General features: G+C 31.4%; 1 protein-coding gene across 1 annotated transcript in view; it reads right to left on the bottom strand.

The window, feature by feature from the left end:
- The window catches only part of LOC124369233 (14-3-3 protein epsilon), a 32,337-nt gene extending 14,487 nt beyond the window's left edge, over positions 1-17,850 (bottom strand). Inside the window, exon 1 of the mRNA XM_046827112.1 lies at positions 17,681-17,850. Within this exon, the coding sequence (XP_046683068.1) occupies positions 17,681-17,744 (64 nt within the window). The 5' untranslated portion in view covers positions 17,745-17,850. The remainder of the gene's footprint in view (positions 1-17,680) is intronic.
- Between the last annotated feature and the right edge of the window lie 6,705 nt (positions 17,851-24,555).

Genomic DNA, 24,555 nt, shown 5'->3' with positions numbered 1-24,555 from the left:
GTTACTCTCTTTTACTTATGATGATCTGGGGACCATTTCCGTTTTGAATTTTTCTGTAGTCTTCATGTTCATAATGATCAAAATAAAAGGGTTTAAAGTTTAGATGGACCTCCTGTATTTAAAATTTGATTTTTTTTCTTTCAAAAATTGATAACTCCCACCTTCAAACAAGGTACTTTAACCTGTTCCTTTGAAGGGTATATTTATTCTCTTGAATTATTGATAGCTTGTTGCTTTATTAACATTTCAAAATATTTTTCTTAAACACATGTAATTGTCTTTTTCTATGTACTGTAATGATATAAATTAAAATTATTATTGTATATTAGTAAGCAGATTAGTAATATAATTTTAAACAAGTATTTTTTTCTGTTCACAGTATTTTTTACAGTGTATGTATAATATATATATATATATATATATATATATATATAAAATTATCTCAGTTATAATTGCAATTTACTTAAATGTAATAGTTAAGAGTTGTGAATTTTATACTTAAGCCATTTAATCTGGAAGAGAAAGAAAATAAAAGACATTTTTTACAGCTCTGCAGGATTTAAATTAGGTTTAAGAAAGTTAGATGATTGCTGCTATAGAATTCATCATACACAGAGTGTACTGGCTGATAGCTCAGCAACACATAAGGTAAAGGAACAACTGGTCATAAGAAAGTGTTAGGTGAGGAAATAAAAGGGTCATCCAGAAATTAAGGTCCGATTGCAAATTAAAACAAATAACAGATTAAAAAAAAACTTGTGTTTGATTCCCGAGATCTTGCTTTATTTTTCAACATAGTTTTTCCATTTTTGTTTAAACTGTTCTACAAGCTTTAGAATGCTGATGTCACAAAAGTCTTGCCGCCTGTAAGGACAACAAATCTTTTATCTCCTTCTTTCAGCTTGTCATCAGTTGTTGAAGCTTACTGCTGAGAAAACTCCTTTAACCCCTCCGATACTGATAATAAGAAAATCCCAAAATGATACATTGATTTTGTGTTTGTGCAACATATTTTTCAGATATGTTTTAAAATTATGTGCTAAACGATAATTAATAAGTGTTATATATAGTTTTTGTTTGTTAGAAACCAGAGAAAATTTTAAAGTAATAAAAATATGCACTTACTTGAGTATTGTTTTTTATTTGTACATAAATTCAAAAATGTGTATTATAACTTTTTTGTTTTCTAAGTTTCACTCTATGTAACTTTCACATGACTTGAGATAGTAGATACTGTAAATGTACAAAATATACACAGTTTTATAGTGAACAAAAGGAGTAAAACATATATGTACACTTGTTTACAATACAAAACAGTTTTTTGACAAAAATGTTAAGTAAGAGTTTTTTGACAAAAATGTTAAGTATGAGTTTTTTGACAAAAATGTTAAGTAAGTACTACTTTTATGGCAGTAGGCCTACACATCCATATTGGTGTTTGATGAATTCTTTGGTTAAGAGGAACATCAGATATTATATATCAGATGAAGAATTGTTGTCACTGTTATTATCAATTTGTTCACAAACCCAACTCACATTCCACCAGTTTATAATCATCAAGACTACCTGACAACAAATCTGACAAAGAAATATCATCATGCACTTCATTTGCCAATATGTCACTTTCATCACCAGAACTAGTATATTTTCATCATCCAATAGTTCACGTATATCATTTGAACAACGAGGATCACCCATTTCACAACATAACACTAAATTATAAACAGCCTACCTAATAACCTAACAACAAAGATCATCAAGGCCATACAGCGTGTCACCAGCTGCATGCTGTAAGGCATTCAGATCGATATCAGCTGACAACGAGTAATATTACAAATATAAACTATATAAAATGAATTGATATTTATGAGTAGAGGATTTGACTAGTGCAAGTTATGTCTTTATAACTTAAAACGGTTTTCGCGTAATAATAGCGGAGAGTTGACAGACGGCTGTGCTGTCTTTATCAGTTCACAAGCGGTATTGATGAACGTCTGTGCCGTCGGTCATCACTTGGAGCGAAACAAGTAAAAACAAGTACGCTCGGAGCCAAGTCAGTGCTGTACGGTGTGTCAGTCTGTTCCTAACAACCAAATGATCTGATGAGATTTTGGGTTTGGATGGCAGAGAGAGGTCTGGCATTGTCATGCAACAAAAGAACTGTAGATGTCAATAGGCCACGTTGTTTATTCTGTATTGTACGTTGAACTTTAATCAGAGTATCGCAATAATTGCATTTATTGTTCTTCCTTGTTACTCAACTAACAATATTCCATGTCTATCCCAAAATACAGTCGCCATAACCTTGCTTATGAGAGTGTTTGTTTGGTCTTGACTTTAACCGGAGACATAGTTTGACGCCATTACATTGGCGTTTCGTTTCTGGTGTTATGTGAGAAATCCATGTCTCGTCACCTGTGATCACTGATGGCTAACCAGATCGCGGTTCATCATGGACATTTTCCTGTCCATCTTTGAAAGCTCTCACCCACTTCCGCACTTTGCTGTCATTCATTGCATTAGAGCCCTACACTTCACTTATCTGTCTATGAATGTCCCAAAACATAGAAAATGTTCCTTGCTATCAAAAACCGCATAAATGATGCAGTCGACGGGTTCATCAATTGTTTTGAACATTTTCTGGTTTTACCTATAATGATTACTTTTCAAATCTCTACCGTATATTGACACACGCTTTGGGATCTTAATGTAATTCCTGGAATCAATCTAAAATCCGTAATTACAGTTTTCTGTAAAACTAAAATTGCAAGAGAGTAAACATCCATTGACAGAAAAGCTTATACAGAACTTGTGAAGTAAAAAGGTTGGATGAGATAATTTGCTACAGATACTCAAAGATCAAAACAAAGCAGAATACATCCGAGTTAAATTCAAACCTGACTATATGAATTTCATACCAGAGCCACTTACATGCCCTACTATACAAGGCAAAAAGTACCTGAGCATAAATATCAGTCACCCTACTATTAAGCAAACGGGCATAAAATAACAAGTATGCTGGAGATACCTCAGTATCCAACCCTGATAAGGAAAATCCAAAGGGATAAAAGTAACAAATAAATAAATAAATATGTATAGTAAAGTTCATTGATTCAGGAAGTGAAAACGGGAATCGGAACAGGATAACTGTAATGGTTATAAATTAAACAGACTTTATATTTAAAGTTTCGATTATAAACATGAAGCTTGTAATTAGACCATTAATACTAAGGTCTGAAAGAATCTGAAAATGTCAAAAAGGCAACTTTAATATTTAACAGTGCATTATGAATGAGATGCAGCAACCAAATAAATACAAAGTAACAGAAGTCAAGCACTGACTAAAAATTAAGTCAAACAAGCGATATTTTGAAGCAATTTATGGTTGAAATAAATGTTGTCAATCTAACATATATTCGCAGTTCTATACCAGAAATATTTAAAACAGGCGATTGAATCCATCCATTTAACTTGAGCTGCTACTAGACAATGAACATATTTGATTGATGAAACATTTAATCAAATAGTACTTTTATCTCATTAGTCCACTTTGGAGGCTTTGATGAACAGTTAAATGTCAAAAAACAACACTGATCAACTGTTGCACAATTGACATTGGGCACAACACACTCCTTTGGAGAAAATTTAATTAAAAAGTTACAATAGTAAAATTTATTTTTCAAGATTGAGATTATGTAGAAAGATGTGGTTAACTATATATTTTGTTTCAACATAAAACATTAATATTGAACAATATTGTTTATATTTAATACAATCTAGTACCATATGAACAAATCATAAACCTCAAATATTTGATTGAAATAACTGAAAATATTCAAGTCCATCATTAGTTAATAGTATTGATGGTATGCTTTTTAGTATAAAAATGTCATGGAACATATTAAATAATAAAAAATATAAGCAAATAAAAACGTATTATAATATTAACTTCCATTACATAAGTTAGTAAAAACAAAAGTAAAAGGTAAATAAAGGAATCTTTCTTTGCCAAGAGTGAATTTGGGACATTAACTATCTGTTCAGAAAAAATTAGATGTACATGATCTAATCAATATAATTTTAAATAATTATTGCACAACTGATACAGTTCTGATACTCATCATTGTCAATGTCTATTACTGGTCATATTACATGAGTGTCTTGTTTGTGTTTGTGTGTGTGAAAAAACAGTATTATTAATTCTTCCAAACATCATATCTTCTATCTATGACATGTTTGGAGAAAAGGTAAAAACCCTTCCACTTGTCATAATATTTTTTCGGATGCTTGTAACTTAATAGATAATAATAATTAAAATTGTGTTTATGTATACATGTTGTTTGTGTACCAAATACCTTTTACCTGATCACTTATTTTAATCACACTATATTATTTTGAATAATTTGTTTTTTTTTGTATACAGAAACTTATTTATACATATATATATATATATATGCAAATCTTGCTTATATATTTATAACGTGCACTTACTGAGCCAAACATTATGGAAAGAACTATTAAATTATGTTAAAAATGAAAAAGTTAAGACTAAATTAAGTAAACCTTTGTGACATACTTCAAAAACGCCTTGGTTGTTTTGGCAAGTACTAATTGAAAAAAGAATGGTGCGGAAGGGATTAAACTTGTAAAGCTAATTGCTCCTCTAATTGATTTAGAGTAATTATTTAATTCCGTTTGTGTATTGTGTTGAACTTTGAGTTACAGAACACTAAATCTTTTTTCATATTATCCTTTAACAAGCCATGAAACTATAAGCTGTCAGGAATTACAGTTCCATACTCAATACAATTTAAATAACTATGGGCAAGGTTAGGTTCTACTCTTAAAGATGAATATAAACCTGTCACTTACTAAGCCATCAATGAAATGGTGTAAAATCATTCACATATTAACTCCATAAAGGATTTTTATAATAGCACATGAAATCATTTGTCAATGGTACAAAGTTTGAATGTTCAATTAACTTTAAATTTGTGGGTTTCTTCTGTGATACCTTATAAGACATTAAAAGGTGCCTCAGTCTGACATAACGCAGCAGGTATTTATTCTTCTCAGTGTCATGGTCAGTAATTATAATAATCGCAAGAATAGCTTCTAGTATATTAATTCACATATTGAATTTGTTTCCCAAATAGAAATATCGAGAAAAATACGTCTGCCACGTTAACCATTGTACAGGAGCAACAATGAATCAATAGACTCAGTCATTACTAAGGCAGCAGCATATTAAAAAAAAATTTTAACTGAATTCAGTCAACATATAACTAAATTTCACCCAGTAAAACAATTTTAATAAATTAAAGCGAGTCTATTTAAAAGAACTTATCTTAATCATAATTATAGTTATATGACAATAAATAACATACTATAGTAGAAACAAAAGACCTTCAGCATTTAGATGTTATTATTAATTATGACATTTAAAGCAGTTTGAGTATTTGTTTAACCTATGTATTTTACAAGTATTCATGTATTTAAAAGAATAAATCAAATGAAATATTGTAGCCACAGCTAATTGTGGCTTTTCATAGATTCTTTTATTTGTCTCGCTGTCTTCTGTATGTATTTGATCCATACCTAAATCAAGACTATTGTTTTAAATAAACTTAACAAATTGTGTTTATACTATGATTTAATCATATTTCCTGGACAATTGTTGTATTAATAAAACAAAAACCAAAACATATATCTGAACATAACTTGACTATTCAATCTTATGAGGAGTATCAGTGTTTTTAGACCTTCAATATTGAAGACTTATATATACTAAAGTAATAATTTTTATTGATAATGATTTATCACAATAAAATAAAAATTCTATTCGGTTGCAACAAATAAAAATATTATTGATTGCTGGTGTGGTTGGGTTAGTTAATGTATAAAAAGAAGGACAATAAGACTCATTTGGTGGGAAATGTACATAGAAGAGTAAGGGCTTAGTTAGCAAGCCAAGTTGAGACTTGGGAACAATGGCTTTGTGAATATGAACAGTTCTTGAGAGAGGAACAATCTTATACTTCTTACAATGTAAGATGGATTCTTCCACGTCTGTCTGTCAAGTATCCTTTTAAAATTCTGTACAATTGTATTACACCCCAATCTTTAGTTTATGATTTTAAATATTTCTTTAAGCATCAGCCATTACTCCTAAGAAAAGTATGTTGGAGAAGTGGCAGGATCATTACTTCAGAACAACACCCAAAAAACTCATTTACACCTCAGATTATGGTACTTTTTACTGACAAATAAACTTAACAATTGTTAGCTTGTTAGATAAGATTAGTTCAGTTTTGCCTTCCCTTCATTTTTAACTCACTTAAACATACAGAGGCAACTTATAGTTCTTGTGTACGTGTGTATATATTATACACTGTACATATATGTTACCGACATATCTCTGTATTTCTAACTGAAAACGTATTAGAATAAATTAAATTACATATGATAACACTTACAGTAAGGAGTACAGAATCTACTTACAAATATTCAATGTGACCGCTATAGCTGTATATCATACATATCCCAAATATCTTTACTCGTTTCATATTCTAAAACGATATACATCATACATCCCAAACGATATCTTTACTCGTTTCATATGCTAAAATGCATATCTTGTATTACACAAAAACAATTTGATTCAGCAGTCTGGGCAAGTGGTCCTTTAACTGCATTACTACACAACCCATAAGAAATAGTTCTTTGATGTAAGATCAGCTGATTCTATAGGCCAGAATGGAAGAGCCAGGTCTTTTACTCATAATCCACAAATTATTACTCTTCTTGGAGCCTACTATAATAAATAATAAGTTATTACCACTTGTATTAAAATTTTTAGTGCTAATAACTGATAAACTGCAGTCTGCAGTCATTATATATACTAACTCAAATTAATTTTAAATTAACTTGAAATAATGGAATATAAATTATATTTAATACTCAGACAGGAGTTCAAGTGTAAACATCTTTTTCTGCAAAAGAATAGTACATGTATACTAATTTCTTGTAGGTAAACAACATAATGCGAATGTTCCTTTATTACAATGACAATTAAAGTTTGGTGCAAAATTGGATGGCTTTAGAACAACTCTTTATTATATAATAACATATACAGATACAGAAATATTTCAAATATGATATTTGTCAATTCTGAATAAAATAGCAGTATAGTTCATTTTGTTATAAAATGTCACAAAACTTTGTTAATGTGTGAATATAAACCTCTACCTAATTTAATTAGAAATTGCCCAAACTCTTTTTACTGTAGATGTGTGACTTATAGATGGGAAAAAGTTTATACACAATATTGTTATTTTTATACAGTGATTGAATACTGGTGGAGTAGTAGTAACAACTTGTCATAAAAAAAAAACAGCCTAAATATAGTTAACAAACAAGCCAAAACAGAGCACTACAAAAATTGTTAATTAAATACATGAGTGTTCTATTGATATTCAAAAAGTCTACACAAACCAGTCACCATTCTTCCAGTGGTAAGTTTTATAGAATGGTGTTTAGTACTACCTGTGGACCAATGTGAACTATTTATTTAGCACAGGCACATGTACTTGCAAGAATAGGGAATGTAGAAACAAGGGACATGTAAAGTATGCGTTAATTTTCCAAATTGGACAAACAATCAATAATTATACTAATAAAATAGAAAATATAGCCCTGAATAGACATAAATATATCAAATGAATGAGTCAAGTGACAGGAAGTTGGTTTTAAAATATTTTACATTCTGCTCTCTGAATGGCCCGTTTGACATTAATATCTACGTCTATAGCACAATTTTTAACAAATCTGGAACTTGTTTTATGTAACCAATTTTATAAGAAGGGATACTCAATGCATAATGATAATTTTTATTGCCTAGTGGCAATTGACACGTGCATTGCATGCATCAAGGAGTATATTAATGATATAAATTATTTAAATGATGTTCTCAACATAAAAAAGAACAATTGTTCTATATCAGAACCGGGGAGCATCGTGTTGCTTAATATTTTAAAACATTAAAACATTGCTCAATGTTTTAAAATATTTTAAAACATGAAAAAGAATTTTCATCCCAGCAGCACGTCATGAACTCATCAACAGAGTAAAAGGCCTTTGACACCAGGAGGTTTTTCAGATGAGCTTTGAACTTAATTTGCCCATGAAACCACTTATATTGTATTTGTCTTGTCCCAATGACCTCATCCCTAGTAGTTGTGTGATTAGTGCCACTTCAAGGTAATTAAGTTCAAATCCTAGTTCGGGCACATCATTTTTACAAGCTAACCCAAGTCTGGAATCTCAGCCTATCCTCAAATAATGAGACAAACGAATTAAAGTACACTATGAAGTACACATTAAGACCATCAACAAAAATGCCATTTGGTCCCCAAGTTGTAACCATGTAAACTGCTCCGTCTCCAATAATTGTTTTTTTTTAAATCAATACAATTTTTGTAAATCATTCTATTAAATTACAAGAATGTTTACTAATCTGAAATTAAACAAAGATTTTTTTTATTGTCACATGAAATTTATAAAGCAACTCAACTGAATGTAAAGTTATCAATCAAATTTTAAATGTATATGGTACATCATTTTAGTATTAATTGAATAAATAGTAAAATTTTTCCTTCAATAAACAAAAATGTGATTTTTTATTGTGTTTTTTATTAATATTTTTCATGACATAAATTAATATTTCATCATAATTTTAAGAACTTCCACTAAATCAAAGATTGAGGAAATAATGTTGATATTAAATGGATTGGCATTAAATATCTGGGATACGTAAGTATTACAAATATTATGTTTAATACAAACAATCCTTCTTAATAAATATTGTAAACAATTTTAAATCCTCTAAAAGTCATGACATTTATGGTGTCTCAGTACACATTTACAAGGTGTTATAAATAACATGGCTCAACCTGTAACGCTAGAAATAGGTTTAATGGTGGTATAGGACGTGTACATAGTTTCCTGGAAATGTATGAAACTAACAAGGATTGTACACATTAGCAGCAGTGTGTATATGAAGAGATGGACCTAGATATGGTTTTAACTATAGTCTGATGATATTGCTCTTTCCTGTGCTGTCCAAGGCTGTTTAATCCTAACTCAAACCAACCAGCAATAGAATAACTTATCATATAAATATTTTGAGCCTAATTGTAATCGAATAATGTTTATAAAATTATTATTGTACAAGATATTGAAAAATTATGTAGAATCCTTCACAAACCATTCTTACAGTTACACATTTGTGTGCATATTGCTGTGTTTATTTTTGTTTTAAAGTTGCTGTAAATTGTTTTACATCCAATATCATGCTGCATACTTCTGGAATAAATAGTCTGTAAGTGCCAGAATGTTTATATATAATGTCTCAAATATATATTTTATTTATCTGTTAGTTATGTATATTATTCAGTCACAGATAAAGTAATTTAAAATCAAGATTCCATATTTAATAATAACAATGCACACTACAAGTGACCAGGATAGAAACACAGAGGGTAATTTTATATAGGCCTAGTTATTTCAAAATAAACTATAAATTTACTGAGTTAATCATCTATATTAATAACAATCGAGAACATTAAAAAAATGTAGTTATAGTTATGTTACATCAGTAAGTTGTTAACACAATGTTGATCAATTAACATATATAGGGTAACAGATCATTAAATGAATAAGTTTTAATTATCATTTAAATTGTAAGCCAAACATTACTAAATAAATTACCAAGTAAAAAAGGTAAGTAAAAAAAGTAAACAAAGTAAATTGCTAAATAGCGTAGCATAAGAAAAGTGTAAATGTAAAAAATAAAAACTAAGTTTGAAAATTAGTAATTATGCAAGTTAGTCAATAAGTTCTCAGGGTGTAACTTGTCAAACCTATGGTGAGTTAATAATTTTCCTGAGCTTAAGGAGCTACAATAATAAATAAATAAACAAATATATTTTAGTACCCAATCGTATACCCCTTTAAAAAAAATGTAAATGCCTTATACTTATTTGTAATACGACAAATTATCTGTGAGATTAGAATTAAAAGAATCAGTAATAGGCTAGATACGATATAAAGTTTTACTGTACTCTGCATGTAGAGCAACGGTTAAAAATATGTTTATTCGAATTACACAAGAGTTGAAATTGAGTTGGTTGTAATGTTGCCAGGAATAATTAGATATAGCAAGAGAAGAGAAAAGTCTGCAAAACTCATGAAGAGAATGCTTGCCTTTGTGATACAATGAAAAATAAGAACCCTCCTCTTTAAACATTACAAAAATGCATTGACATTGGCAAGTCTATTCTTAAGACTGAAACTCAACTAGAGTACTCCAATACATAACATTAGTCAAAACCAATAGTTCAAAACTATAAAAATTATATCACCTTACAGTGATGTTGGCTATTTTATTACTATACAGTTCACAAACATTATTCTACAACGTTTATGACAATGAAACAATAATGAATAGAAAAAACCATAAGTAGTATGATGATGTTGACTGCAAAGCAAGGTCAATGTTTTATGACCTAATTACCATTAGTCAATAAATTTCCACGTAGTTTAACACTTTATGTTCTGTGAAGTGACTACAGTACGTTGGTACAAACGAACTACACTGCGCAAAACAGGTTCATTACATTCCCTCTTATTCATTTTTAGTGACAGTTACAAAGTTTAATAACATATAATCGTTATTTAATAAGTGCAATTTTACAAAGATGAAATCAAAGCTTTACCCAACTCATGGTATCTAAGACATTTTTAAACTCAAATAAATTACTTAGAAAGCTTTAATAAAATTTTAAAATATTTAGTCCTCCTGCAACTATCTCACCGCCTAATCTAAAGTTGAATGGCTCAATTCTTTTGATGAGATCTGTTCAGCACTGAAAAGTTTTGTTTGGACTGAAACTACAAGTAGTTGACTTAGTGATGCACTTGTACTAAAGAACAATTAATAAATAACATACATTATACATTTTAAATCCTCCATTTTATATGGAAGATGAATTATGCGTAGGACAAGACTATGTACTCTCGAGAGTGGCTTAATGTAGTCTACATTGAATTAAGTATTTGAGCAGTGTACAATACATCGGACTGCCTGCTTCACTTTTTACTTACACTCAGGAGACCACCAAATGCTTTGAAATTACATGAGACACCACAATTATGCTAAGCGGGAGAAACGTTTCCAAAGTCATTGGATTATTTATTACATTATTGATGGCATTTAAGCCTTTATGTATAAGTATGTGGTGTAATAAGTCCACTATCTTCCAAGCATTTAAGGTAAGACGCTAAAGTTTAGCATGTATTACAGAAAACAACCTAATAAAAAATAATATTCCATGATTTTTATCATTAGATATAATAAAAGTCGATCTTTATTCTTCCACTTACACAAATATGTGTATAAGAAATAATTTATAAAAGCTTAAACGTATTTGTCGATGTCCAGTTAAAATCTTCAATGAAACGTGGTTTACAATAATATAAGTAGTCAGCTCTACTTATAATCCGAATCACCTTTTTCAGTGTAATTAGAATATCAATAATTTTATGAGAGCTATCCCAAAACAGTATATCGTAAGAAAGTAATAAATGGAAAAAATCTAAATAAACACATTGAATATAATGCAATTGTATATGATGCAAAAGCCTGGACAGCAGGAACACCACCATAGATAACTGGAAGGTTAATTTTCAATTTCTGGGGCCCACATTAAGTTTTTGGTCTATCAAGATGCTTAGTAATCTGACGTAAGTTTCTGTATGTATATGTCCAGGTAGGCACACAAGCCCCCGGCTGTTTTAGTGTTTTCTTTACTAAGCAAGAAACTGTTCACAGCGAACCAGTTTGAAGCATTTTGTGACATTCTAACATTACTGGCACTTAGTATATCAATTTCTGTGCCAGTTGAAACAAAAGTGGTATCGTCTGAAAAAAATGGATACGACAAATTATATTTCCAGGCAATTGATTGATTGCAAACAAGAATAAAAAGGGGTCCTGTGACAGCCCAACTTCAGCTACAAATGACCGTCGCCTTTTACACAAACCACCTCTAATCAGACATACAAGATTCAAACAATTTAAGGGCCATACCACAGATACCATAGTACTGCAATTTATAAATGAAGATCTGATGGTCAACACAGTCAAATACTGTTTAGGTCACACAGAAAGTGGCACACGAGAATCAATTTAAAAATTATAAAATTACATCCCCATTCATATTATTATTATTGTTGAAAGTTGTTTTTAATTAGCTATAATTTTTTTTATCATGTTTTTATTAAAAACTATCATTACTATTGGCAAAAGTAATTATATAAAATACGGCTTTTGATACATAAATACATTTCATTTGATGAAAAGAAGGTGTATTGGTTGACTAGTTCTTGGGATATCTGGAAACTGATCCAATTTCCATATGTACAGAGCTATGTTACAAAATAGTTAACAATTTTATATTGCTTCCATCAGAGATAGTGTAAGTTCAAATCCTTATACTTCTTATCACTACCGTATTTCTTATAATACAAACAAAACCTTGCACGTGACGACAGGCATTAAAAAAAAGAGGATAATTTGGTTTCTTATTTTCTTTCTCATTCCCAAATTGTTCTGAAAACCTTTGCAATGTCATGAGATTTTAGTTATTTAACAGTTTCCAAGATATATTCTCTAAAGCAGAACTCTAAAAACAACAAATGTTAAGAGTGTTAAGACGCAGTAGGGACCAAAGCATCAGTACTCCATTAAGTCATTATGAATATTTTACCTCTTGTATGAAGTACGAGCTTCAAAGAAATGATTTTTTATCTGAGCCAACATATTTCAACAATATTAGATCAGTAGTTCATTTTTGATTCTTTTCTCATTTGTCGTAAAAACTGGTGGTGAATTACTTGATGGGATAGATCATACATCTGGAAGACCAATACATTCATGTCCAGGAAAGAGGGATTAATTAACACTTTGGAATCACATTCAGTAAAATGGGCATTGGCAGAAAGCAGCCATTTTCAAAGCTTAATAGCAGGATGTTGGCCTAGTGGCAGAAGAAAGACATTCAAACATAGGTGAACTCAAAAATTGTTTCATAAAGTTATTTAAAAGCATTTTACTTCCTCTCAAAGAGTATTGTAAGGTCAATATACCCAGGTTTATTAAAAAGAATTTAAAGTTGTGTGATTGTTTCTATTTCAAGCACAGAGCATTTACAGTATATATATTGAAATATACATATTTAACATATTGGAATAAAACTAAGCTACTGTCGGTCATAAAAATTTAATTAAAAAATATATATTTTTTCTTAAGTAGCCTAAACACAATTAGCCTACGCCAAAGTTTTCAATAGGGATATTACATGTTATGGTATCAACACTTTTTAATTAACTGGATTCACTGCAGTTGATGAATATTGTTAATCAGCCTACTATAACAACAATGGTTTATATTTAAGTATAATGCAATTGTGGCAATTTAATTACTAAAGATATTGTATGCTTCATATTGACCTAATAGGCTATTGTTAATTGATCCGAACTGATAACTAAAACATGTATATTAGTGGTTATATACACAGGTCAATCTCTCAGTAGAAAACAAAATATTACCTATTGAAACTATCCTGCAGACATTACACACACATTCATTTTGTTAGACATTCATTTTGTTAGACATTCATTTTACAGTTTGGACTTAACAAAATGGTTTTATGGCAATGGCAAACACATAGCTGTTTATGGTAATTACCAATCCATAGAAAAACTCATAGCTGTTCATTTTTTATTATCCCCAACACTGAATTCGCCTATCTAAACTAGTATTGTTACTTATTGACTGTTTACTTTCAGTGTTTATTCACAAAGTTCAGTAAATTGAGCATTGTAAATCATGGTGCCCAGCTAACTTCAATCATGAAATTCCTGTATAATTGCCACATTTTTCAAGTACAAATCTTCGATGACAATCAAACCAAAAATTGTAGAGCAAGTCTTTTCCAAGCCTAGACAATGTTTAGTTACTACCTTAAAAACATATCTAGTACATTAAAATGTATTCTTTTTTTAATGTGTTCTACCTAATGTTGATTAAAAAAAATTAAATTTAAACATTTTGTCACATTATTTGCAAAAATTTTAATTTATTTTGAATAAGTAAGGTAAATGAAGAAGTAATTTAGTTTTCTTGTAACACTTGTTTATTAGAACAAATATATTTCACTCCATAGGCTAAATTAAAATTTATAGTAGTAAAAGAAACATATGAGTATGATATTGCTTTCAAAGCCAATAACAAATTATAAAAACTACTGACCACCGTACACCACCAAAAACTAGACTATAGACATAGATGAACTTAACTGATCGGCCATCGGGCCGGTGTGACACCATAACACTTTTAACTGTTGGAAAGTGTCCTTGAACTGTCAACTCACCTCACAACCCTCTACTCTCCCTTTTACGTTGTCCAATATTCTTAAACTTTATCAAAAAACATCAGAGTTAGATGAGCTTAGTTTATTTTTAAGTTTTGACGCATTTTGATCACAATTCCTTTACATAACTCGCATTTTCCCTGTAAATTAATGTACAATACCTGAATGCTAGACACCCTGCAAATAATGGCAAATTTAACAAAACCAAACCCGATATAACCCAGCCCCTTCCCAGATGAATGTTTAGAGGTTTATCACACAAAAGTAATTTTTTAGCATACATTTTCAGTGGTTTCCCATATAACCCAGATTTTGATGTTAAACTAATAACTCAATTTTTGTAATAAGTTTTGTAACTAAACAAGCTAGCACAAATTGCCATGAGTATTCATGACTACATTGCACACATTTAAGTAACTAGTCTATTAAGTTGTTATTAACTGTACCATAAGAATAAAATAAATTTATTTAAATTTTTCTTGTATTTTAGTGTTGTTCATAATAGATTCCAAAATATAAATAAACATTAATAACAATAAATAAAGTATTGTACGTGTGTTTGGTTAGAATAGAGACTAGCGCTTTAAAAGTCATTCATTATATTTAATGAAATATTAAGTAGGATAAGTTTTAAAGTTTATTTTTCTAAATATGATCATTATTAGCCTATAATTGTACAAAATATAAATCAAGGGTAGCAACTAACTAAGGCCTAGTACATCAAACTGAATTAGCATTGATACAACTAGATCTAAAATTCAACAAGGAGCACATTTGAAATTCACCAACAATATGCCACTCAACAATGAGCATAACATCTGATAAATTGGTGAGAATCAAATCAGCTGAACAGAACAAACTGATTTATACCTAGTAGCTGAAAATCAAGTCAGAAACAATTAAAAACCTACTATACTTTGAGAGTAATTTATGTAGACCAAATCTACTTTAGTTATCCTAGGCTAAATAACCACTTTCTTAGTAATAAGAGGTTACTATAAATTAAACTATTCAGCAGCATAAACAAATATAGCCTATATTCTACATTTCAACATGTGCATGTGGGAATGTCAGTATCAACCACATATCGCACACTTCACACAGCTGAAAAACCGCCAATTAGGCTAATACCTTTAAATTAAGTTTAAAATGCAAGTCGACCTTTTGTATTGGGTTGAAAATAAGGTTAGGTAAACGGGTTTTCTTCCACGTGCTAGTCACAAAAGTCTGTAATGGCAGTCCTGTTTTTGCTGTTTGGCAAGCTGTACTTAGAAAATTGAGTAACTTATATTATATAGTTATGTTGTATAATTAATTTTTAAGGTATTTTGAAAATACCTTATTGTTAGATGAAAAATTACCAATAAATTAGTCAAAATAAAAAAATTGCTGAAATTACTCCATCTTATGTAAAATGAAGTTTTATTGTTATGCTTCAATAAGTTGTATTCATTTAGGTAATTAAGGGGATACAATTTACAACAAATATATAATGATAATGTGACTAATTATTTTCAATATCTGCTAGTGATTATTTTTTCCTTTTTTACAAAATGCTTATGAAAAGGTTCTTTTTAGGCCTACAATAACAAAAAATCAATAGGTAGATTTAACTAGGCTAAATCCAATTGGGCGTAACCCTGTAAAAAGCAAACAATCAATTACTAGGCTTACAGGCCTAAAGCATGAACTTATGTTATATCGTACCTAAAACATAATACACATTTAAATTGTAATACATTTAGACCAAATTTCCAGAGAGTAGTCCTAGCCTAGCCCAGAATATTTTATTCTACACAGCTTAACAATCAATCAGATTTGTTTTTCTAAGAACACCTACGTAGATACTACACGGTTTTCTATATAAATATAATACACTTTAGCATAGTAACAATACTTATAATACAATATTTTTATATGAAACTGCATTACAGATGCCATAAGACAAATGTGAAACAAGGTGAAAGTTACACATTTGACTACCTAATTGTTGACTGCTCTACTTTTTTATATTATGCCATGTATACTACTTAGCCTAGGCTAATTTGGGCTTTAGTAATGGAATAAAACAATTGAGGGTCTCAAAAGATCATATAGGCATGAAGGTACAATAGGCTGAACAATGACTTTTGAAAATTGATTATAATTAGGACATATAATTACCAGACTTACCAATATATAAAAATACATTGGGTTTACATTTTAAAGAGCTGTCAAAATGGAGTCTTCCTACTACATACCATCCACATACAGCATAAGAATATAGTTGACAATACAGCCTATGCAGGAAAATATGAAACTCACTAGTAATAAATAATTTATACCGTAGTAATAAAAAAGTTTAATCTAGCCTAAACCTTCTGCAGTGATGTAGTTGGGCCTCCGTGACCTGACCAACCAACCTGTGAACTCGTCAGTCAGAGTTCCTCAGTTAAAAAAAAAATTCAATTTGGGTGTGCACATTATTGAAAGATTGATTAGGCCTAGTATATTCCTTATAATACCAAACATTGGCTTTTGATTTATCTAGGGTTTCAATTATTAAGACTACTAAAGCCACAAATTTAAATACATAAACCTAGTAGTATCTTATTAAAATTATTTCATTAGTACATTAAATATTAAATTTATTTAGTTTTAGAAACAGCTTTTTCACATGAAAATAAATTTATACAGTAAAGACTTTATGAGCAGTAACACAATGAGAACTTGCCTCCATAGAACCCCTTGCCAGTCATCACCCCAGGTCTGGTCTCCCACCCAAAAAAATGATCCCAAGTTTTGGCCCATTTTACCTATTCTTATAATGTACCTGTATCTGGAAACTAATTCTCGAGTAATGCTGGAAAACCAGCTGTTGAATTTCAATAATTAAAAACTAGTATTATACACATAAGGGGAAGTGCTACATAATGATTTCCTATACAGTATCAGAATTGACACATATTAGAAGCACAACCCTTCATAATTCCAATTACCAATATGATTGTTACTCATAATCTGATATTATAGACTAAAGTTTTTGGATAAAGATTAACGATAGTTGTATTTCTAAGGCAAATATCTCCTCGTGTTCGTTGCAGAGAAAATGTGATAGGTGGATACGGTATAAGATTGGTCAATAACGGCAAGACAAATCGATGAACAATATTTAGTTGCTTACTTTAAATAAACCAAATATTACTCACCATCATATCTTTCAGCCTGCTCAGCTAACTTCGCCTTGTAAACATTATCTTCTCTTTCTGCCATCTTCGATGGATTTAGATAAAAATTTGATTAGGATTTATACACTCGACACAGAGACCGACAAGGACTATCAAAGATGGCCGCACCCGCCAACACTAAAATAGTTCACTATTACTAAGCCTCAGCGCCTTTTTACTTTTCGTGTATCATTGCGCGCTTACGTCAGCAAAGTGTAACACCTTGTGTTCTATACTTTTGCAGCTAACTAAATATATACTATAGTTTATAACTAATTTCTACCCTAGTATTTCAAGTTTGGTTTTTTGTTAATAATACGCAAATAAATACTCTAAAATGCTGTATTCAAGTAAATATAATATGATTTTGTACAGCTTACAGTATTATGTCAATATTTTACGTATGAGAAATTTATAAATACATTTTGGAAATAGTAGATACTATTGAGTGCTAATACTTTATAAGTACAAATCTAACTATATTTACGTACATAAATAATAGATTTCGGAACTTCACTAGAGTTAGGAGTGTTATTACATCATCAAAGTGTTTATTATACATTAACGCGTTTACTGTAACAGACACCCTAGTGCGCCTGCTGTCTTATTAAAATACTTATCATCACTCAAAATAGAGCCGCAGTATATGTGATAAATATGGTAATAAATGTTGGCGTATTGTTCCGATACGTGAACATTATTCCTCCATGCATACAAAAAAAGGGTATTAAAATGTAGCAGCGCACTTTTTTTATCTATGAAATTTTGGAGGTATTGATATTTGAAGTATTAAAGTTTGTTCTTTGAATTTGACTAAGCGAAATGTGCATACACACGCAAGTATAAAAACTGTTAGATGACTCCAAACTTATCCTTATTCAAATTATAATCAGGTTAGAGAAACTAGGAGTAGACGACGTAACAATTGCATAATAATCTAGGGCATTTCTAGTTAAATTATTATGCTACCAGTAATTTATATAAATATATTTATTTTCCTCATTTACAAAAATATAGAAATTAGTCTTGCTGATTAGAAGTGTTGATGGGATTAAATTAAATTATAAAACTTGATAATAAACTATACTGTCTGTCAAGTTTTATTGGTCTGCGGACCGGAAGCAACTATTAATGAAATTTACTAAATAATCTCTAAAACAGCTGATTTAGCTTAAATACTAAGATACTATTACTTACAAATTTAACAGCATTTTGAAAACAAATGGATTATTAGTAATCAGGCTGGGCTTATTTGGAAACATAAGCTTTATTCTGGTCAAAAGCAGTTTTTTCGAATATTTTGTAAAGGACGGAAGATTATAGGACAGCCCTTAACGTTTTATGTATATAATTGACCGTCTTTTTAAATATTTTAGTCACTTTTGTGGTTTTAAGGAGCTAGGGAAAACTTCTTGTTGAATAGACACATGGATTAACTCAGTTAATTGTATCACAATATGCCTTGAGCGTTTTGTAAAGAGCCATGATATCAAATTAATATTGGTTGATTTTTGGCTGGGAGCTGCTTCGTGGATTTTCGAGCTACTCCTCAACAACAGGAGCCAGTGCCAAAATATTATCATAGCCAAGATTTTCACAACTGTGATCATTGCATACTGCACAACAGCCGTGGCGGTTACCGCTGACAGGATTGGCCGCAACAGTCCAGACCCTAGATACTTTGCAATTATCGTAGAGATCGATTTGGGGAAATTCCGTGCAGCACGACGATCGAATATTGTAGAGGGGCATTTATAGTTAGTACAAATATCGTTGCTATGATCGCACATCAAATAAACATACCAGTCTTTATCTATGCGATGTTCATCAAATATCTGCTAAATTGTATACTTTGGAATGGAGGTGAAGGCACCGATTCGACGATTGAAACTAAATTTGAACGCTGCTTAGGTACGGACCCCACCACCACCACGAGCACTTTAATCAGTTTCATAGGAATACCATTTCTTAAGAACTTGTGGTCAGACGATAAAAGTAACCGAATAGTTTATATAACGTTCAGAGGATGAATAGGATAAGAAATTGAGTAATTACTCATGAGATGAAAGGCTCAAAGAGGTTCAAAGAAGCTGTTGAGAATTAACGAGTTAAAGAAAGCTGGCCTGAGACCAATGAAACCATCAAGGAAAACCTGTAAATAATTGTGTATGATGTGAATTTAGAATAAGAAAACAAGGACATGTCAAGGATGAAGTGTTCATAAGTATTGTGCAGGAACGTGATATGAGTGAAGAGGAATTTACATAGGACATAACTTAATATTTGACATAACTATAACACGAACATAAGAATTTGAGAGGAAGAGGAAGAAACGCCATGTACTGAAGCCTCGGCGGCCTTTTGTGCACCCCGGAAGTGTACTGTGAAACTTACTAGTATACAATTTCAGTAGTCACACAAAACATCGAAAACAGCCGATAAGGTTCTCCTAAGAAAAGTCAGCCCCTCGCAGGGCAGTTCAAAATCAGGTGTTTAGCAGTTTACTCTTGCTCATTACAAAATCTACAAAGCGAATCATTCCAAAAATGTGGGCTCTATGATGTTTTCTCAGATGACCATGTCCCATAATAAGATTCACACTTGAGAACACGGAAATCTATTTAAAGAAAGAAGATTAGACGCTACTCTGGAGGAAGGTGGTTATAAAACCAGCCTACTCATCCTTTTAGAAGGATGCATTCTTCACCTTCTCCAGGGCCTGGTTATCTGTAAGGCTGATTGAGCTGCAGCCTAGATTGCCAATGTTATTGGAAGGGGGCGCCGCGGTAGAGTAGATTAGGATTTTGTTATTTTTGTTAAAGAACGTTTCCAGATATCATACTTATTATAGTTTATTATTTCTCATTATAGTTTTATTTTTTTAAATATCATATTTTATTTTAAACGTATCTAGTTGATCTCCAACTAGAAATGTTAATACATTTATAAGTAGTTTTGGCGGCAATACGCGCTGTGAGGAGGGGAGAAGGAAGATCGCAAATGAGTTTTCGTCCCATACACCCTTTATTTGTTGAAACAACTCCATCACGAACTGCGATTTAACATTGCAATGCACGGAATATCTCTACATGGCAATTGTTACTTTTTAAAATCAACGAGGAATGTTCTTAAAAGGGAGATACCTAATGTACTCGAAATATATATACTGCAATCATATCTCTTAATCGGGCCCTAACCTTCTCACATGTTCAGTGCAAACCCACATTGAGACGACTCTAGAAGATTCACACCTAAGAATTCCACAGGATAGTTGATGCCCTATCATACTAAATTCTGACCCCAGATTGGCTAGGGCATTGGCATTTTCGTTTCCATAAACATTCTCATGATCAGGAATCAAAAACTAGTAAAACTTTTTATTCTGGCAAGGGGAAAAACGATCTGCTTGATAAAACTCTCAGACAAATTTAGAATTAAATACATGAGTCCAGCATCTCAAAAACTGTCTAGCTGTGTGTGAAAATACTGATAGTCTTTCTCCTATAACGTAGACGAAAATTCTCACGAGCGCACTTTCGGCACTTGTAATGGCTTCATTGATAGCCAGTCAAGCTATTATTTGGATACTTGCCAGCCTGGCCACCAACTACTCTCCCACCATCAACATTCTCTGTGCAAAGACAAAACTACTGTTGAGTGGCCTAAATCAGGTCGTCTGCAGTAGTCAGAGGGAGATTAGTCATCAAGATTTTGCTTTCATATTAAATGGTTTGTTCAATATTTTGTTAATGTTATAATTAAATATAATTTTAGTTAAATACATTTAATATAAAACGTATTTGTTGCAGAACATTTTATTTGTCCCTTTATAAAGCTCCTGGTGATTGGTGGTAGAACTGGTTTTACTGTAAACTTTAAACATTCTGACCTGATATTTGCTCTTCTTTTATTAGTTCAGAATTTCTATAACGACTTTAGGACCTAACTTTTCAAACATTTCCCGAACGAGATCCCCTGGACTCCCTAGATTTAGGGGGTTTCTATACCTCTGAGTCCCCGGTGTTCTGGACACTCCCAGAGCAGATTTCTGAGTGCACCAATGTCCTTCCTTAATAGTTTGGCTACCTGTCTGTTTTTGAGGTGTCTTCGGATGAATCTTGGAGGAGGCTTCTCGAGTTTTTGCAGCATTTTTCATAGTTGGAATTGAACCTGCAATCACACTCACTGCTAACTTTCTCAACTTCCTGGCATTTTCCTTCAATTGTCAGATTTCTTACCCATTCGTTGTCCACAAGCCAAGAGCAATCGGCCATCCTTTGCTCCATCATCTGCTTGTATAGTTTAAAAGGCAGCTTGAGGTTCTAGTTCACGTATTTTAGACTCTGTCTCCATGGATTTACCCTCTACATTTATAGGTTGGGTTAGCTGTGATTTTTTTGTTTTCAGTATCTATAAAGTCCCACTGCCACGACAAAATAACAAGTCCACCTGGTCATAGGTCTACATGACCAAGTAAGGCTATTTACACACTTGTTCAATGTCCAATTCCCTCAGCACTAATGCAGATTCTGGGTTTCAGTAAAAACAGGGCCATCTCGTGCAGGCCACTTCAAAATGTGATCAGAACCAAAAATGAGTTCTAATCTCCCCATTGGTTTTGATGACACTAAAGACGGTATCACCCCTGGGGAGGTAATTTCCTAGTCACCCGGACCATCCAGACTGAGTCCACACGTCCTCTAGATCCCAAAAAGCCCACCTCTCTGCAAGAAACCCAATATTTTGTTGGTAGAATGTGCCTGCCAGCATCTGCTAATGAAACTTGAGTCACAGGGTAATCAAGCGTTGGTTAATGGAAATTATGTAAGTATTCAGGTAGTGACGGCTCATCCATAAGTGCTCTAGGGCAGAGCTCCTCCAGTATAAACAAGGAAAATGAAACTATTGCAGACACGGTCTGAGTTGCTAGAAGGCTTCAATGTAAATCAAATGGCAAACACTCAAATTTACCATGCAAAACCATTTATTTCAATTAAACAGAGTTTGATTGAATTAAATAGTAAATATTATAGTTTTGTTCTAGAGTAACAAATGTGGTATGCTTCAAAGTAATAAAAATAATAGAATGTTCTACATATAAGCTATTTATTGAAATAACTTCACATTTAATGTTGGTTGATATATACTTTAATACCCTAAACATCTCTTTGAATCACTAATTTAAGAAAGCTCCCTCATTATTTGTTAGACCCCTAATGTTTATAATAGACCTTTCTTTAGTTGTACGAGAGCACAGCCAACATTCACATTTTTGAGACAACAACACCTGTGCATTGTTGTCCTTAACAATGTGAGGGCATACTGTGGATTAAAGTGGCCCAAGGCTACTCCATAGAAAATTTTCTTTAATTTGATGGTTATGTTTTACATCCATATCTATTCCTGGTGGGATGGTTGGGGATATGAACTCCAATGCTAAGTGTAAGGCAGCTGCTGAAGAGACATCAGCAGTTCCCATGAAACAGAGAACTTAAAAACCCCTAACACATGTGATAAATTTAATGGTCTTCAGGTCGAAATTGAATAATTAAAAACATTTCAGTTAACTGAATGTATAAGAATCTGAGTATTAAAACAGTTTCAAGAGTAACAAACATAAAATATAATGCTTCCTAACTACAATTTGCTTGTTCTGTACTGAGTTGGCTGTTTCAAAATTAGTACAGCAGTTTAATTTATATAACAATGGCAAAACTTGCATTATTGTTATTGTTTTCCAGAAAAACAATGCACACCTTATCAGCTGACAAAGATTGGTAATAACATTTCAGAGAAGCTAAAAACATAAGAACATGAAGATCAGGCAAATTGCCATGTATCCTCATGGACAAACAACGATGTTTGGGCTGGTAAACTTCATAAAAGATTCCTTCCTTGGGCTTCAGAAAACGATAAGAGTTTGAGGACCAGCAACAATTTTACGAGTTTTATAAGGACATTACATAGAGAGTGTTGATTGTTTGGATAAGACTGTTTAAAAACAAATTGGAATAAATCAAGTGCAATTGTTATTATTGCCTACAGAACCGAAACTGCTTGAGATAGCGGTATAGCCAAAGTTTAAATACAAAAATATTTGTTTTACTACTTTTAATTTTGTGTCATGCAAACCGTTGTATTTAATATTTTTTAGTTATAAAAATTGTACTATTTATTATTAATAATACAATTTTTTTATAACATTTTTTATTTCAAAATGAAAATAAATTTAAATGTCAACATTCTTTGCGAACTGAACTTTCTTAGTTAATATTTTAAAGGCTAGGTCCTCAACTAATTTTGTGTAACTTGTAGACTTTCATAAGTTGTTCAATGAGGTAACAATAAAAAACCTGTTAAAGCTTAAAGATTGTTTAACACCCCTGTATATTTACAGTAAGATAAATTTAAAAATAGTGAAGTTGAATGAGTTATAGATTATTAATCATTAACACTTATCTTGGACATTAACGTTTCTCAGTGGTGAATTGAGAAACTGCTAAGAAAGTACCAATATAATTGGTATTTATATTTATCAGGGCTTAAAGATTTGTTAACACCCCTGTAAATTTACAGCAAGATAAATTTTAAAATATTGAAGTTGAATGAGTTATAGATTATTAATCATTAACACTTTTATTGGACATTAACGTTTCTCAGTGGTGAATTGAGAAACTGCTAAGAAAGTACCAATATAATTGGTATTTATGTTTATCGGAGTTCTAAACTGTACTGTTACAAATCTGAACATAATACTTACATTCCTATAATTTATCTTGTTACTTGACTTTGCCCTACTCTATCTGTATCTACTATAAGTACAAAATGCTCCATAAGTATGTAAGTGCGTGCTGTGT

This window comes from Homalodisca vitripennis, chromosome X, assembly GCF_021130785.1.
Source record: "Homalodisca vitripennis isolate AUS2020 chromosome X, UT_GWSS_2.1, whole genome shotgun sequence".
NCBI classification, from domain to species: domain Eukaryota; kingdom Metazoa; phylum Arthropoda; class Insecta; order Hemiptera; family Cicadellidae; genus Homalodisca; species Homalodisca vitripennis.
This window is presented reverse-complemented; position numbering and strand designations above follow the sequence as displayed.